The sequence below is a fragment of the Syngnathoides biaculeatus genome, chromosome 6 (assembly GCF_019802595.1).
Source record: "Syngnathoides biaculeatus isolate LvHL_M chromosome 6, ASM1980259v1, whole genome shotgun sequence".
Classification (NCBI taxonomy): Eukaryota; Metazoa; Chordata; class Actinopteri; order Syngnathiformes; family Syngnathidae; genus Syngnathoides; species Syngnathoides biaculeatus.
The window spans coordinates 17,323,524-17,341,738 of record NC_084645.1 but is presented as its reverse complement, the minus strand read 5'-3'; the positions used below and the strand labels follow the sequence as shown (position 1 = coordinate 17,341,738).

General features: G+C 38.2%; 1 protein-coding gene across 3 annotated transcripts; it reads left to right on the top strand.

Moving 5' to 3' along the window:
• Positions 1-3,145: 3,145 nt before the first annotated feature.
• Positions 3,146-18,112, top strand: cracr2aa (calcium release activated channel regulator 2Aa). Of its 3 annotated transcripts, none has more exons than XR_009795486.1 (18): positions 3,146-3,346; positions 6,383-6,781; positions 8,790-8,901; positions 8,986-9,172; positions 10,479-10,625; positions 10,906-10,996; positions 12,966-13,061; positions 13,527-13,714; positions 13,791-13,862; positions 14,206-14,251; positions 14,370-14,449; positions 14,773-15,103; positions 15,200-15,332; positions 15,927-16,008; positions 16,212-16,326; positions 16,444-16,528; positions 16,673-16,749; positions 17,207-18,112. XR_009795486.1 is itself a non-coding variant. In XM_061823333.1 (18 exons), exons 2-18 carry the CDS (start codon positions 6,557-6,559, stop codon positions 17,292-17,294), a joined length of 2,172 nt encoding a protein of 723 aa, XP_061679317.1. In that variant the 5' UTR covers positions 3,146-3,346; positions 6,383-6,556; the 3' UTR covers positions 17,295-18,112. The 3 variants fall into 3 exon arrangements, 2 of the variants coding, with proteins under 2 accessions (XP_061679317.1, XP_061679318.1); XM_061823333.1 differs by having other exon boundaries at positions 16,444-16,545; XM_061823334.1 differs by lacking the exon at positions 3,146-3,346 and adding an exon at positions 3,424-3,548 and having other exon boundaries at positions 16,444-16,545.
• Positions 18,113-18,215: the final 103 nt, after the last annotated feature.

Sequence of the window (18,215 nt, the reverse complement as noted above, 5' to 3'; positions counted from 1 at the left end):
AAACATGCACATGGACCAAATGTTTATAATCAGGATCTTTTCATAATTATAGGTCCAAAGTCATTTCCATCCATCTATCTATCCATCCATCTGTCAATTTTCTTAGCTGCTTATACTCACAAGGGTCACGGGAGTGATTGGAGCCTATCTCAGCCGTCATCGGGCAGGAGGCAGGGTACACCCTGAACTGGTTGCCAAAGTAATGTAACAGAAATTTTTTTTTATGAGTTAGATATTGTAATTTCAAAGAAAAAAAGGAAACCGAAAACATCCTGCAAAGAAGTATTGACAGCCCTCCTTGATATTTTGTTTGACAACCTTTGGCTCCGATGGCAACCTCCAAATGTTTCTTGTACACCTCTCTCAGCTTTTTGCACCTCTGAGGTGATATTTCCTTCCACTCTCCCTGTGCAATTTGTTCAAGCTCTTGAACATTTGCAAGTTTCTTTTCCCCGGTGGCAGATTTCAGTTCCCCCCAAATATTTTCAATTGTTTTGAGATTACGACTCATTGCTGGATATCTACATTTTAAAACAGTGCATTTTTTCCCCTTTCCAACCATCCTATGTGCTTTTTTATGTATGTTTTGGGTCTTTGTCATGCTGAAGGACCCATGATCTTCGCCTCAAACCAAATTTTCTTAATCTGGATAAGAGATTTTCACTCAAAAATGTCATGATATTTTTCTGATTAAATGATACTTGTGATAGAGTCAAGGTCTCCGGCACCACATGTAATAAAACAACCCCACAGCATTATGGATCCTCCACCCTGTTTGACTTTTGGCACAGTGTTTTTTTTTTCTTAAAGACTTTTTTTTGGGCCTTCTGTAAACATAGTTTGTTTGCATTCCTTAAAAGCTCTTCTCATTTTTTGTGTGTTTACTGCATGTACAAAATGAAAAACATACCTAGAGGAAACCACAGGAAAACCACTCAAACTTCACAAAGAAAGGCCAGAGTGCAGAGTAGAACTCTGAACTACAGAACTGAAAGGCAGATATCTAGAATGAAATACAACAACAACTAAGTTCATCTCTCGTGCCAAATTATAGAGATAGTTTTATAGTTAAATTAGCCAGTGGTGGCTTCACATAAGCATTGTTCATTTAGTTTTGATGCAGAGGGATGACACCACATTAACACAGTATACGTTGAACTGCACCGAATTTGAGTATTGGGTGACGTTGTCGATGGGGGTGGATTTGTGTTTGATGTGTTTACTGCCACATTCTCAGCCTACAATAGACATTCACGGCAGTTCAGAATCACTTGTTCATCTACTGGGTGTCGAGGTCAGCCACCCAAAGCTCCACGTCATGCTCACAAGTAGAGCAAGGAGGAGGTCTGGCTGAGTGTTACGAAACAGGGTAGACCTCTCAAATGGCCTGATTAAAAATGGAAAAAAAAAAAAAAAACAAAAAAAAAAAACAAGAATGTGTAATATATGCTTTTTTGGGTGAATATTTTGATAAAAAGTGTCATAGATGTTATTAAGACACTGGACTGTATTAAATTGTAAAAAAAAAGCATCGTGAGGTAACAGAAGCTAACACTGAACAGAAGTTACTCCACAAATGGTACTTAAGTACAATATTACATTCATTCATCCATTGATCCATCCATGCATTTTCTGTACCGCTCATACTTATTTCGAAGGAAGGTGGAAGGAGCGATCGCCTGCTACAAATGTGTTGTCAAAATTGCATACATTCTGTAGATGCGGAAAAGTCATTTAAATGTAAAATTAGCTAGTGGAGGTTCGCTCACTTAGTGTCAGAGAGTGATGTATCTCGAGCAATTTGCGAAATGTCATTATGTCAAAAAGTGAAAAAGTCAGAGAGTAAAAAAGTATATATATAATTTTATTCAAGGGTAGAAAAGAGATATTGTCAATATATGGGTCTTTTCTAATATTCAAAATCTGAGTTACAACATGCAGGGACAGTCAGAGTGAGCAACGTGACTGAGGTCCACCCAGAATTTTTTTTTTTGTAATTATACATGTGACAAGATGGCAATAAAGCATCTCTTTCTATTAGACAAGGCTATGGCCTGACCAAATAAAGCTCCTCCTCTCATTTAAACCAGGTTAATTCACACAAGATGCCAAAAGATTGTGCCATAGTAATATTATTTCATTTACCCGAGTTAAAAAAAGGCAAATAGGTAACTTTTTTCACACAGTAATTGAGGGAAGGTATCCATATTTTAAACAGACATAAAACACAACTCCCCAACCGATGAACTAAAAACATTACTATCTACTATTACTATCAGGAGACAAATTTATTTTAATCACTTCTGGTTTTTTAATCAGCACCATCCATACATGTTCTACATTGCTTGTCTTCATGGTCACGGTTGAGCTGATTTCGGCAGAGATTTGGGGTACACCCTGGCCTGGTCACCAGTCAAATGCAGACTACATAGTGTATACTGTAGTACACGTACCTTCAACCACCCGGCCATTACTGTAGTCTGTTTTGTAATGATTTCACGTTGGAACTTAAAGATAGGCACTGCCATCTGCAGGATATTATTGGTAGTGCTCTCTGCCCCAATGCCTCAAGGACAGTTGCCACTGAACTCAGCAACGCCAATTATGACGCAATAAGTATCTGATCAGTGTTGGAAAGTTTTAAATATGGAGAGAGCCACCCTATTTCAATTGTGCAGACTTTGACTGTGTTCCCAATGAAAGTGTCCAGTGGACAACAGTTGTTCCTTCTTTTCATGTCGATTTATTTTGCATACGTGAATTTGTATTATTATTATTATTATTATTATTATTATTCAATCGGGCGGCTCAGTGGGGCAGCTGGAAAGCTTTTGCCTCAAAGTTCTGAGGTCCAGGGTTCAATCCTGGTCCCGCCTGTGTGGAGTTTGCATGTTCTCCCTGTACCTGCGTGGGTTTTCTCGGGGCACTCCGATTTCCTCGCACATCCCAAAAACATGCAACATAACTGGACACTCTAAATTGCCCCAGGTGTGATTGTGAGTGTTTGTCTCTATGTGCCCTGCGAATGGCTGGCAACCAGTTCAGGGTGTATCCCGCCTCCTGCCCAATCACAGCTGGGATTGGTTCCAGCACTCCCGCGACCCTCGTGAGGATAAGTGGCGAAGAAAACGAATGGATATTATTCAATAGGGGCCAGGTAAGCGTCGTGCCCACTGATCGGTGGCCCCGCCTCTTTCGTTGTTTGCGCATCCGGCACGCAGTCAGTCAAATTCCACCACTGGCGCAGTTGTCACAATATTTACGCTGATCTCTGTCAAATGCGACACGTTGACACCAACCAGTTCAAGGAAGAACTCCAAAGAGGGTTGTCTCTTTCCACATTCTGGTACGTACGTTTTCCGAGTTGTTCACCGAATTTGGTTGGCTAAAGGTTGTGACTGCTCCCATTAAAAAATAATAATAAAAAAAAAAAAATAAAAAAAAAAAAAACGATTTGCACGAGCTTGCAGTGTTAAAAGTGTGTACGCCCGACTGCAACGTCAAGAGACCTGCAGCTGTCCAGCCGGGGAGTTTTGCGTGATAAGGAAGTGGGTTTGAACAAACGCTGAAATCTTTTGACTTTTATATACATGTTTTAATTAGTCATTTGGTGATGTGTTGAGGCCAGTAAAAAGAGTACGAGTCAGTTCCTGCTTACTTGCTAATCCGATACATCACGGAAGCCTTTTTCGTACAATTGCAGAACATCACTATAAAAAAAGTGCTTTTTTTTTTTTTTTAGCGGCGGGCTACTTCAAATGGCATGAGCAAACATAATGATAATCATGTGCAAAAGATGAATGCCAAAGGCTCTATTAATGTGACAGCTTATATGTAGAGACGTGGTCCCCAGCGTTCTTGTAAAATGCAGTGGTATCTTTAAGACCGTAAAAAAAGTCAACAACAAGGAAACTTTATAAAATTAATCTTGTATAATGCACAGGTAGTTGATTCCTGGTTCCTGGAGTCACCTCCTGGCTTATCTGGTAGCAGCTGGTCAATGTTAAACAAGAACCTGCAAGCCTTGAACTAGTTTTTAAATGTGATGTCCTTATATGCAATGTAATGTTACTCTATGACGTTTTAATTTAGTGCTCTAATATTCGTTAATGTTATGATGCTTAGGCTGAGTTAAGATTCAGTAAATCTAATATCTAGTCTGTGCGTTCCCCTTATCACCTGTAGTCCACAAAATTTGAATCCATTCATTCAGTCACCTTCCATTCCGCTTAACAAAATTCAATAAAAACTGGAGCCCGTCTTAAGTGTTTTTGTTTTAGAAACCTCTGTCAGCACCCAGAAAACCTCCGACAATACAACATTTCTTCCAGCTAAAAGAGCATCCGATTCAAAATGAGAAAATGTGGTTTAACGAAGAAGCAGATGTTTACTTCCCCTTCTTGTTTCCTCTTTTAGACACAAGCTGGATCCGTTTCATGTCGTGGTTTTGCAACTTTTCTTTTGTGAGCCCTCGTGCTTGTAAGAAGTTGAAGAATGTTTAAGGTTGAGCACCTTGCTGTTGTGGATCACTTGTCAAATTTGCACAGATGCTCTTTTTGTGAGGGTAATGCCAGCACCTGAAAGTGACAAGTGCTCCATAAAACTCTTGTCACATTAAGGTTAATATTATTTGGAAGTCCTATGTATGTATGGGGTTTTTTTTAATTGTTTTGTGGTTGTAGGTTGAGGTAGTGGTGATGTCATTTCTGACTATTATGCACTCAATACAATGTTAAGGCAGCATCAGTGATGAATCATAGTTGTAAAGGCATCGTTTTTGACATTGCTCATGTGTTTCGGGTCATTAGTTTGGTGTTGTTGGTGATCTGAGTGCGTTGACAATGCGATGCAATGTTTAGATATTGACTGATCCAGTTAACATGCAATGAGTCTTTCAAACTAGTTACTTTGATTTTTTTTTTCTTTTTCTTTTCTTTTATTATTTTATTTTTGTGCCAGAATTAAACCCAGACAGACAGGACCCTCTGTGTCAGGGGTGTCAAACTGAAATTCACAGTGGGCCAAAATTTTAAATTGAACAAAGCCACGGGGCAAGGTTGAACAAATGAATCTTTTAATATCGAACCAAACAAGTGTATAATACTTGTAATACCGGTGGGCCAGCTCAAATATTAATTTGAAATTGCCTGAATTTGAAATTTATGTTTGGCCCGCGGGCCAGAGTTTGACACCCATGCTCAATGTTTTACCGGCTAGGAGTTTCTTACATTTGTGGGATTACGAGAAATAGGATTACAAAGAAAATTTGCCCAGACAAAGGCTATCTTTTCCAATCAGATTTTTTTTTCACATGTAGAGCCCCACAGACAACATTCTATACATTTTTCTAAATTTAGGAGAAATAAACCATGAAAATATAATTCCCCTATTTTCTTCTTTAGTAGCCTGACAGAAAAATAACCAGTTGGGTGATTCTTAAATACTTTTGCTGCTGCGTTTATGTAGTGGTTAGTGAGTTTAGAATGAATACTCATTATTTAATAGCAAGTGACTTGTAATCAAAATTACTCTTTATATGTACTATTAAAACAGGGTGCACAACATTTCTTGAGCAAATGTTTTCCTTTATTTTTTTCACCTTCTTTTCCTATGAGTTATCCACTTGTTTATTAAAGTCCAGAAATTATTCAACATCGTCAGGTTTTAGTATTTTTGCCTTTATATGCAACCACAATGGATTTGCCGAATACTCAATTTATTTACTTTCAAAAAGCCTTGAGTTGTTTTTTTTTGTATTAACTAATATTAAGAAAACTCTGGTGGATGATAGGAAAATGTTTTTCTTTGAGGAAAAGCAAATCACGTAAATAGAAATCTAGAAGACTAAATCAAAATTTCCAAAGAAGACACACCTTCATGAATGTAAATAGAGAGGGATATAAAGCAAGGTGCAAAAAGTCTGTCCTGGAATTGCATTCTTAGGGTGGATGAAACCAAGGACAACTTGATTGAAAATAATTTCTTATCATCAAAATCATGCTGCATCATGTGTCAAACATGATGACTGCATGATTTGGAATGGGCACGTATGGCTGCTAATGGAACAGACTGGTATTAATTAATGATGTGACTTCTGACAGAAGTAACAGTATGAATTGTGCTGAGGTGAATAAATCTTTATTCTCTGCTAGTATCGAGCCACAAAGCCTTCAGAATAGGACCGTAGTTCACCGTAGACATAAATAATGACCCTAAACATATTTTGAAAGCAAAGAAAGAACCTTATCCACAAATATTGTTAGGCTATCTCTATTTAATATTTTCAACTTCATCGAATAAAAACTTTTGCAAATATTAAATATTTTCTAAGTAAGTTGAGTACATGAAATGAAATATTCTATGTCTCTTTTCTTGCTTTCAGTGTCAAATTAACGAGGCGGTTGCTAAGAGATGAAGCATTACAGCGCTCAAAGCCTGTGATGCTCTATAGCCTGTAAGGACGACCTCTTCTGTAATCTGCCTCCTGCACACCTGGCTCATGTGAAGTACGACCAAGGTGCTCACATCACAGCAACGTGCTCCGAGCGCATTGAGCATGGCCGCATTAATCGTCCCCTCTGCCCTCACCAACGCCGACGCTGGGTCCAGGAAAGCTCAGCAAGGGCACGGAAGCAGCCGCGAGCTCCTCAAATGTGAGAGCGGGTGGCCGAAGCAAGACAGTGGGCATGTTGGTCAAAACACTGTCCTGGAGAAAACGCGGGAGTTCTTCCAGGTTTGTGACATCGAGAAAAAAGGCTTCATCACCCAACGTGACATGAAGGTGAGGTGATCAATATATATATTTGTGTGTGTGTGTGTTTGTGACATTAGTTTTATATTTGAAAACTCTTCACATCTGAGTTCATAATGGGTCATCCTAGCTGTAATTATCTTTTTCAACATCTAAATAAAATATCAAAACTATCTTTTTTTTTTCCTTTGAGCATGTCTTATTTAATCTGAATTTGCAATGCAAGTACAATCTGTTCTCCTATTAATGTTTCTAAATTACAGATGAAGGGAACACATGCACTTTATTCAAAGATGCATTGAAAGAGTGAAAGGGGATGTGGGAAGGACAGAATAAAGAGAGCAACATGGATCCTTTGTGATCCAAGCCCTCCACTCGCATTATTGTGCAGATTTACTTGGGCCTCGGATGTTGCCAGTCCATTGATGAAGCACTCTGGAACCCAAACACCCATAGTGGAGCTTTGATATCAGAGCCTACTGAGGCTTTAGAGCACCACTTGGTTGTTATTTATAATATTGTGTATTTGTTATCCTGCTGCTTTTAGACACTCTTTGTCGCCGCATCAAATAATGCCATAGATGCTAGCTTTCTGATGTAATGAATATGCCTGTAACAGACGTTTCAAGAGCACCTGTGAGTGTGATATTCACCCTACACTTACCTTTGCCCTGCCCTGGATAAAATGGGTGGCCTCTGTCTACAGTTCCAGCAATGTAAACATATCCTAGTACCTCACTGCCTCTTGAGGTGTGGCTGTGTTTTCTCTCCTTCTATAAACCCTGCAGCATTACTGTCAATCTCAGGTGTTTTTGGCATGACCTCAGATGTATTTGACCTTTATTCCCCCCTCCCATGTGAAATAGTCTCAGTTTTGGACTCCTTTTTTCCTAGCTTTCCCCCCTCATTAAAATAACATGCTAATTCGATACTCTAAATATTCCAATCGGCATGACTGTGAATGGTTACAGTATTTGTTTATATAATACGTGCCTTGCTATTGACTGACGACCAACCCAGGGTGCATCCTGCATTTAAATGGCTTTCATAAAGTTAGTTTAATGTAGGGCACGAATTAAAAAACTTTTTTTAATCAAACTTCAACTTATTATTCATGACAATGGTATATTAACATTTGTTTTTCCTCCATTGTACAGTATATCTTAATTTAAAAATATATGAACTGTCTATCTTTGCTCATTTATGCGAGCGAGGAATAGTGACAGACCGAACAAATGAGTGTGTGTGTCTGTGTGTGTGTGTATATATATATATATGTGTATATATATATATATATATGTATATATATATATATATATATATATATATATATATATACATAATGTGTGTGTGTGTGTCTTATTAGATGGCAGCAAGTACATAGAGTAATTAATGTCGTCAGTTTATGTGATATTTTTGTTTGTTGGTGTGCCGTGAGATTTTTTTCAATTTTAAAATATGTGTGATGGCTCTGTAAAGGTTAGAAGTCACTGCTCAGGTCAGGTCCAACCAACATGGCCTAAATAATGGGTGCTAACTTAATGTAATTAAATTACTTTATTGCAATTAAATCACATCAGACAGAACAAAACCTTTGAGCAGGATTTGACAGAACGCTTCCATGTTCGTGTTTAAATTAAATAAAAACTATTTTAATGTGATAAAGTGCAGTATGCATTTGTCACACTTGTAAATTGTTGGAAAGGCTATGATTTGATCTTGCAAGTAAAACGGGTCTATTAGGGCTGCTTCTGATCAGCTGATCTGGTTTTCATTGAGGACCTGAATATGTCTCTTCTGGGAAGATTCCAGGTGGGTCAGAGTGTGAGGTTCCCTGATACACGTGTATGTAACTTGTGGTCAAACATTGCTGTGTTTAAAACTAAGGAAGTAAGGGGCTATTAGTTTACTTTAAGTGCCCTTGCAGTGCATTGTTTAAATCAATTCTTCTTATTATTATAGTTGTTGAAGCTACGCTGTTGTCATTGTCCTTAAGGCTGTGTCCATGCCAGTAACAGTTGTGTGTCATGTAAAACAGAGGCTGCTTGGCGAGCTCCCGCTCACTGCAGACGAGTTGGAGAAAGTCTTTGACACCCTTGATTCTGACAGCAACGGGTTTCTTACCCTTGAAGAGTTCTCCACTGGCTTTAGTATGTTCACTCATATGTTTTCCTTCAGGAAGACACTGCTACATGTCTTATGTTTTGCAACTCAACTGTTTTTTTTTTTTCTAGGTGAATTTTTGTATGGCAGGAGAATTTCTCTAAACGAAGGCATGGGGGATAACTCTCATTGTATGAAGCCTCCAGAGGTTCCCTACCACAGCCGGTGGGATGAGATCTTGCCAACATCAGAGGATGAAGAGGAGAAGCATTTTTCCATGCTGATCGAGAGCCTTGGAGCCAACAATGTCTTTGAAGAGTGAGTACTGTGTGAGTCACGTCTTTAGTTACTCTCAAATTGTTGAAAGCTCTGCCCCTTTGTTGTCATTGTTCAATGTCAGCCACTGTGTACTTTTTGCACGGTTCCCAAAGGCTTTTTTACTCTCTATATTGTAAATATATCCTTCAAGTAATGTAGCTGTTCATCAATTGAATATTTTTCCTATTCCACTCAAAGCAACAAAAATAATGTTCCTGCTGTGGAAAATCATCATTTATACAACTGTTGTATTTGCCATTGTGCTACTACAATCACACATGGCTTTTCATAACAAAAATATGTCGTGTGGTGCACTAATTAGAACCTCATTTATTCCGTGAACCCACGTTTACTTGCAATTTTTCTATGATTTATTATTCACAGTACTGGCACATTTTAGATTTTGTGCTTTGGATCTCCTAAATGGAGCCCCCAAAATTTAGACCGCAGTCAGCTGTTCATAAAGATTTCCATTCTTTATGGATGCTGGGTTTAGTTTCCAGGAACATTGGAAGAGACTATGCCTGTCTTCTACTAACCACACTACATTAGTTTTAAAACTATACTGCAACAATTGCGGTAAAATCTTACTTGAACTAAATCCTACTTGAAATCTGTTTTCAATATCAGAACTTTTCTGTTGTAGTTATCAGTGGTAATTAACTCCTTCAGTGCTCCGTTTCGACTTTAACGAAACTGTCCGGTGATCCAAACTTGGAATGCGCTATCTTGGATTCACTTTTCACAGGCAACTGGAAAAAAAAAAAAAGATTCATACAGCAGGTAATGCACATCTTGCCCACCAGATTTGAGGTTAGCGATGAGACATGACGTTTCAGATCACGTCCTTTTGGACAGCACTAACTAGTATTGATCCTGGCCAGATATTTGACGTTTACAATATCAAAATAACAAGGGAGAAAAAGACAGCCTTCTTGAAAATTGTCTAAACTTTATGCTTCAGAGGAATGGGTCATGATTATTTATGCCCTTTCTTTGTCCATTTACCAGTTTCCGGGTATGTTTACACATGATTGTGGCTATTACTTGTTATTGATCCCACAAAGGCTATTTCTTCAATTATTAAGAATTATTATGTGATTTGGTCCACTTTCTCAAGGCTAAGGTCATTGTAGCCTCCCAAAATTAAACTGAATTAACTACATGGCTATAATTTTGCTGTGTGAATTTTTGCATCTGATGAAAACTTCATGTCACACATAATAAGTATGATACATTTATATCCCAATAATGGTGCACTTCCTTTATGATGCTGATGTTTGCATGTTACCCTCTCTGTCGTTAGTCCTACAGCGGTACGCAGTTTGTGGGCCCAGCTGCGTCGAGATGAACCTCATCTGTTATCCAATTTTGAAGACTTCCTGGCAAGGGTAACATCCCAGATAATTGTGGCTAACCAGGAAAAGAGAGAAATGGAGAGTGCGCTGAAAAGGTTGGGCAATATCTTATTCCTGTGGCTTTTATTGATCTTATTAAAGCTTTTATTACACAAGAAAAAACATTTGGAAAATAAGTTGTTTCAATTAAAAAAGGAAAAAAAATCCTCTGCTAAGAAAAATGTTCCTTGGCTGTACAGCTAAAATCGAGAGATATTCTTAAGTATTTGCAAAAGCAACAGTTGTAAAAACATTCACATACAGATAAATTGTGTATAAAACAGTTTCAATGTGATTTGTGATGCAAACAAGGCTCTAACTGTGTATGTCTTATAGAAAAGCAGCAACACACGATGATGAGATACATCGTCTCTATGAGGAAATGGAGCAGCAAATAAAGACTGAAAGAGAACGGCTTGTTCTGCAGGTTAAAAAAAAAAAAAGTACCAGTTTTAAATTCAACAATAATACTTACGATTAAGTTGTGAAATTGTATAAAATGTAAATAAAAGCAGAACACAATGATTTACAAATGCTTTTCAACCTACTGTATATTCAGGTCAAACTAATCAACTGGCACATCACACCTTACAAATCAAAAAGGGAACTTTTCGGAATGAAAGTGCAGGTATTGCCTTGCTAATGACATGATTTGTTTCTCCGATGTAGCACATCCATTTTTATCGAGGCTTTAATAAATCCATGTCCCAGTGAACTTCAACTTTCAATGCAAGCCATGATATGATACAGTATAAAGGCATTGTTTTACACAGAGCCTCACGCTCTTACTGCATGTAATTTGGAGACAACCTCCACTGTGTCAATTATAATACATTTTTTAATTTCTTTACAATACGGAACTCACAGCACTTCTGTTTTGACGGTGCTTGTGTCAAAATAAAAGCCCGATTTTTAAAATAAAAGTCTACATGTATGAAAGAAAGGTGGAACAGTGGCCGACTAGTTAGCATATCTACCTCACAGCTTTGAGGTCCCAGGTTCAAAGTACGGCCTCTCTGTGTGGAGTTGGCATTTTCTTTCGATGCCTAACTGGGTTTTCTCCAGGTTGTCTGGATTCTGGTTCTCTAAATTGTCTGTAGGCGTGAATGTGAATGTCGTAGCTGTTGGTTTAATGTGCCTGTGATTCATTGGAAATCAGTATAGGGTGTACTCTGCCTCTCTTGCCCCAAATCTGCTTGGATAGGTGTCAGCATCCTTAGTAAGGATAAGGGCTGTATCATCTGGATGAATCTATAAATAAACTAAAACTCGTTTGATGGGCAGAATAATGCCCGGGGACCAGATTGGTACAGTATGTTTGATAAAACAACTCTAACACAACCATTCCCATCACAGATAACTGCTTTTGAACTTTGCACTGATAGCAATCCAGATGGTCCTTTTCCTCTTTGGCCCGGAGGAGACGACATCCATAAAATTTCAGAAACAATTTAAAATTGACTAATCAGACCACAGCACAGTTACCCATTTTGCATTAGTTCCTCTCAGATGAGTTTGGGCCCAGAAAAGCTGGTGCTGTTTTTGGGTGTTGCTTTGAAGCATTTTAACTTGCAGACCTATTGGTAGCAATGAAATCTGTTGCTTAACAGTGGTATTCTGAAGTGTTCCTCAGCCGATATCCTTAAAGGGAAATTCCGGTGGTTTGGATTAACCGCGCAAGTAGGTCATGTGACTCGCCAAAATGGGGGCGCCCATGAAAATTCGTAATTTCCGATTAAAAAAAATCTTCTAAAAAAAAAAAAAAAATGAGAGAGGATTAACTGTCAAGGTACACTACATATGATATGCCCTCTCGGTTACATTGTTAATGTAAATCACCGGAATGTCCCTTGAACAATGATGCAATTTTTTTATTGGAGTGCCACTTGAGGGAATGGTTGGCGTGTTCAGTATTGCTTTTTTTTGCCAAGTTGCTTACATGCAGAGGTTTCTCTAGGTTCACAGAATCTTTTGAGGTGTTATGGACTGCCGGTGATACCTAAATTCCTTGCAATTTTCCTTTGAGAAACGTTTCTTTCGGATTTGCCCCATATATAACCAACCATGACACTCACCTGTCTCCAATTAACCTGTTCACCTTTGGAATGTTCCAAACATGTCTTTGGAGCATTCCTCAACTTTCTCAGTCTTTTGTTGCCTCTCTCCCAGCTTTTTTGGAATGTGTTGCCGGAACCAAACTCAAAAAGTATGCCCATTAAATGTATTGTCCTTGTAGTGTATTCATTTGAAAACATAATGAAAAGAATTTGCTAGACGTTGTATTCTGGTTTTATTTAACTTCGTTGAAATTGGAGGTTTTGCTATCAAAAACTCAGATTTCTTGGTTGTCCTTGGCCTTTGTGCTTGTAACATAACTTCTTCCCACATCTCTGAAGGACTATAAGAGGTTTGTGTCTCGTAGTCAAGACCTTGAGAAACAGCTTATCACCAAAGAGAAAGAGTTGGAGAAGCTCTTTCACAAGCAAAAGAGGGTGAGTGAACAGTTAATCTTGCACATTTTTTTTCACACGTTCAAAGGCACACCAATGGTATTATTTTGAAAAACCTTAATCTAATTTCCTGGGCACTTATTGACTGCTAAGATTTTAGTTATGCAGCATAAGGTCGATGCTGAAAATGTATACAGGAAATAATTTGTCATCTTTCTGTAACTGTTACGTCACAAAGTTGTTTTGTGTTGAAAAGCAGTCATCCATACCAAGAAGTATTCATTGTGATATTGATTGACAAACTTGCATCGTAATGCCATTGAACTGTCAGTTATTTGATTCTCCTGTTGTATGTTGGGTATTTTAGGAATCGGAACTAGCTTGAGAACCTTGTTTTATATTGTTACTAACACTATATCATTATTATTATGCAATGGTCAGTGGGTGTCAAATAAGTGAGCCATCCTACTATTATTGGATCTTTTGCCACAACCGGTCCATTCGCAGTTGGAAGATCAATGTCAGGAGCTTCATAGTGAGCAACATGTGACCAAAGTGGAGAATGTGAAGCTGAAGAAGACTAATGATGAACTGGCGAAGGAACTGGATCACACTAGTCAAGAGCTGCTCCTGGCACAGGAGCAGTTGAGTCTGCTCCATGAGCAGTCCACAAGACTCAATGATGAAAAGGAGATGTGAGTCACAAGAGTCCAGCTCTTTGGGTTCGGCATCATGGTTGTTGCACTTGCAACTAAATGTTATTTGTAACAGGGAAATATATCGACTGACGGAGGGACTCCAGCGTGAGCGAGCAAGCCTTCTTAAACAATTGGACCTGATGAGGTGTGTATATTTGCCTCAGCAACACTGATTACTTTTGAAAACTTATTGAAAACAAACTTTTTGCCTTGGAAATTTAACTGGATACTACATATTCTTGGATTATTTATTTTTGGGGAAATCTTATTTTTTTTGATCAAATAGACTCTTAGCTGAGTCGCTGATTCAAGCTGCAGGCCACGTCTCAAACTTTTTTCCTTTTTTATCTTCAACAAATTTTGGCTCTGCTTATGTGAGTAGTTTGCCCGGGATGTGCAGGGTTCTTTTTTTTAATCAGTGATTACAAATGTACAGTATTAACACAAATATATGACGAATACCTGTGTCCAATTTTGTTTTCTTTCAGGGAAGTGAATAAACATTTACGAGATGAAAAAGACATTTTCTTTCAGGTTTGTGACATGTATGAGAGTACAATTTAACTTTTGTGTACCAAATTTCTTCTCTTCACACTCAAAAGCTAAAGAAAAAAAATGATAAACTTGATCAGTCATATGTTTGGAATTACAGAAACCCAAAAATTGGAAGAATACAGGATTACTGCCAAGGCCCTTATATAATACCGGGACACATACTTGCTACCCAAAAAGGTAAAACCTCATCCTCTTGTATGTGCTTTGGAAACTCTAAAGTCCAACACAAATATGTTCCACAGCACTTGATTGACTTCCAGTGGCCATTGTTTACACAGATAAACAAGTATTGCTGTTGTTTTCACACACATACATGTGTCTTCTTTTTCTCTCGCTCCTAAAATGTATCTTGAACTCCAACTCTCACCAATTTTCTGGTGTTTGACTTAAGAGGTTCCAATGTGCATGTCATATTTAATAAGAATATTTTGTCAAGACAGAGTCTTGGATTTTATTTGGCTTGAATGGACGCTTAACCCATCTTTAAAATGTATCTCCAGTGAGGACGAGGAAGCAGATGTAAGGCAAAATCGAGCCCATGTGTCAAGCAACGCCTGTGGTCCAGAGATAAACAGAGGTTACCTACAGAGGATCATCTCGATCGAGGAGGATCACCTCCCACATTTGCTCCAAAATGGTGGCCAGAACCAAATCCCTCTTCGGCCATTTAGCGAAGGCGTGGAAGTGTCAGATCATCAAGAGACTATAGACTTGGTGATGAGCGATATTTACCCCACTCAGCCGCAACTGTCAGAGGAAGTGTGTGAAATAAGTCGAAAGGCTCCCATGTCTCCAAGGGGTCAACCAGTTGGCAAGGAGACCAGCATAAATGTAAGCTTAGTAGCATCTTTCCATTCCCTCCCTTTTTCAGTTAGGATTCACCAGTCTCACTCTTTTATTTGATGAGTATTGCTTGTATGTGTATAGGATGAAAGCTGTCTGTCACTGCCAGACTGCCTTTTTAAAATTGTTCTGGTGGGGAACTCCAATGTCGGAAAGACCTCCCTCCTTCGACGCTTTTGTGATGACTGTTTCAACCACGACACATCCGCCACTGTCGGTATGAATTGAAATCAGTCCATGAAGGTTTTCATTGTGAAGCTTAGTAGGACATACTGTTCTTTAAAATCCATAGGTAAAACGTTTGCATTCATCTCCCTTTTGTTTTTTCAAGTCTGCATAAAACAAATAATGTTGATGAAGAAAAAATACAATTGCTGTTAGATGATTAATGGGGCGGTAATTAGGTCATGGTTCTGAGGTTTAGGGTTCATAATCTCAGCTGCAGCTTTCCTGTATTGTTTACATTTCTAGGAGGACACTTTGAGAATCACTGTTGCAAATTTTCCATCGGTGTGAATGTGAGCGTGGGTGGTTGTTTGTCTCTGTGATATGGAGTTAATTGACGGCCAGTACAGAGAGTACATTGCCTTTCTCTGCAAAAGGCCCCAGCTCACCATGCAACCATAATGAGCATAAGCGGTGTATAGAATGAATGGATGGATGGATGGATGGATGGTTGGATGATGAAATTAGTGGTCTGAATTTGTGTTTAGGTCATATACTCAATGGATTATTTATATTTCACTACAGGTTAGCTTTGTTGTTAGCTTGGTATTAACTGTACGCCAAATATAATGCAAATACTTTGCAGGTATTGACTACAGTGTGAAAACAATAATGGTGGACAACAGCCAGGTGGCGCTGCAGGTCTGGGACACTGCTGGACAGGAAAGGTAATTCAGCTACTAGTCACAAAATGTACTTTCCTTCTTTTCATAATTTATGATAACAGAGGTTTGACTTTGTTTCTATTCAAAAGAAAAATAGATTTTTATTTAAAAGGCTAGGCTTTTTGGAGATGCTTTGAAGATACTCCCCCATAAAAACACCCTCCAACATTTCAAATATACTGTCTCCTTCCCCTTCCTCTGCTCAGGTATCGAAGTATCACCAATCAATTTTTCCGTAAAGCTGACGGTGTGGTTGTGATGTACGACATAACAGTTGAGCAGAGCTTCACAGCTGTCAGACAGTGGCTGACAAGTGTGAAGGTAATGCTTAATGTTTGCCCCTTTTCCCTCATGGTATACCCTAAAAGCCACAATATGTGAATATGTGATTTACTCTTAATGGCCTGTCTACATTCCCACTTTTTTTTTTTTTCATAGGAGGGCTCAGGTGAAGACGTAACTTTAATGCTGTTGGGAAACAAAACAGACTTAGAAATCGAGAGACAAGTGCATATAGTGATGGGTGAGAGGCTAGCTAAGGTCTGTCTTGTCTTTCTATTTCTGAAATTGCAGAATTCTTAACTATTAAGAGACTTCTGTTACCAGCTATAGTTTGATCTGTATTTTTCACTACCACTGACAAAAACTGAATTTTTGTGCTTTTAAGGACTGTCAGATGACTTTCTTTGAGTGCAGTGCATGCTCAGGTCACAATGTGATGGAGGCCATGCTTCATCTGGCTCGGTAAGCAAGAGCAGTTTTTGTCTTTGTTGCAACAATACGAAAACCCATTTACAAGTTTGATGTGTAGCGGTACTGAAATAATGTTGGAATTTTGCTCTGGAGATCATTCTATGGTTTCTTCTATCATGGCTTACGATAAACTCCAATTGTGACAATATCAGTTGTTTTGTTGTCGAGGTAAAAAAAAAAAAAGTATTGGGTAAGATGACTTAGTGCAAAGGTCTGGTTTTAGTCTTGCTATATAATAGCAATAGCAATTTTTTTTTTTTTTAGGTTGACTTTCGTTCCTGCACCTTCAAATAATTTATGCAACACCATCCTCAACACTTAGCTTTTGCAACATATAGATAATAATGCTTCATATAAATGCACATACGAGGAACAAGTGAAGCAGTTGTGGTCAGAACACGTCTGCATCTACTGAACAGATCCTGACATCTCGTTTTGTGTTTCTCAGAACCCTGAAACAGCAAGAGGACCGAGAAAAAGAGAAGACTGTCCAGTTGGTCAGCAGCTCATTGGAGAAGAAGAACTCCTGCTGCTAACAGATAACACACACACAATACAGAGTTGCACACTATCACTCGCCCTTCTTCTTAAAGTCAACAAAACTATCTCAACTTGGAGTACACAAAATTCTTATCCAGGGGTGTTATAATGAAAGACGAAAGACCATTTTTTTTCCTTCTTATCCTAACTTGGGTCGCACAAATAGTTACATCAAAACTTTTTAAATGTTGACTTTTCACGGGCAGGCTTTTAATTGTGTATTTATGTATTAATTCAAAGTGAATTTTTCACACAATTCCATTATCACTTGCAATCCAACATGTCATAAATATATGTAAAATATGAAGTTGTGTTGTCTTGGGGTTATCCGCATTTTTAAGTTATTGGTGTCTTGTAACAATTCTTTCCGCTGTGTGGTTAATTTAATGTGTTGGGTTCATTGGAATGTTGTCATGTGAAAGCGTAGTATTTGCTGCTAATTGATTATATTATTTGATTCCTCCATCTTTTTGTTGTTGTTGTGGTTGTTGTTTTTCCATCTTGTTTTGCAGTTTCTTTCTTTTCATTAAGGTATTTTGGAGGAATACACGTCACTTTTCATCTGAGGACTGCATTCAAGATGTGCATTTAGATCAGATGCGCCTAATTGACTTGCCAAGTATTTTATACACAATGTGCAACTCATTACTTAATGTAACACCAAGTATTGTTTGTGATTTTGGAGTTCAGATACTATTGTTGATCTAATTTACTATTAGTGCTTTGCTTACCACTGTCTTGCACATCACTTTTATGACTACACAGGGAGATGTATTTAATGTCACAAAAATAAACAATTGGGTGTTATTTGTAAAGGGTGACAGTTCTTTCAGTACATTTTCACAGGATCAACCAGTGGATGATTTTACACAAAGCAGTTTATTCCCTTTTGAAGAAATCATAAGATGTGAAAATTT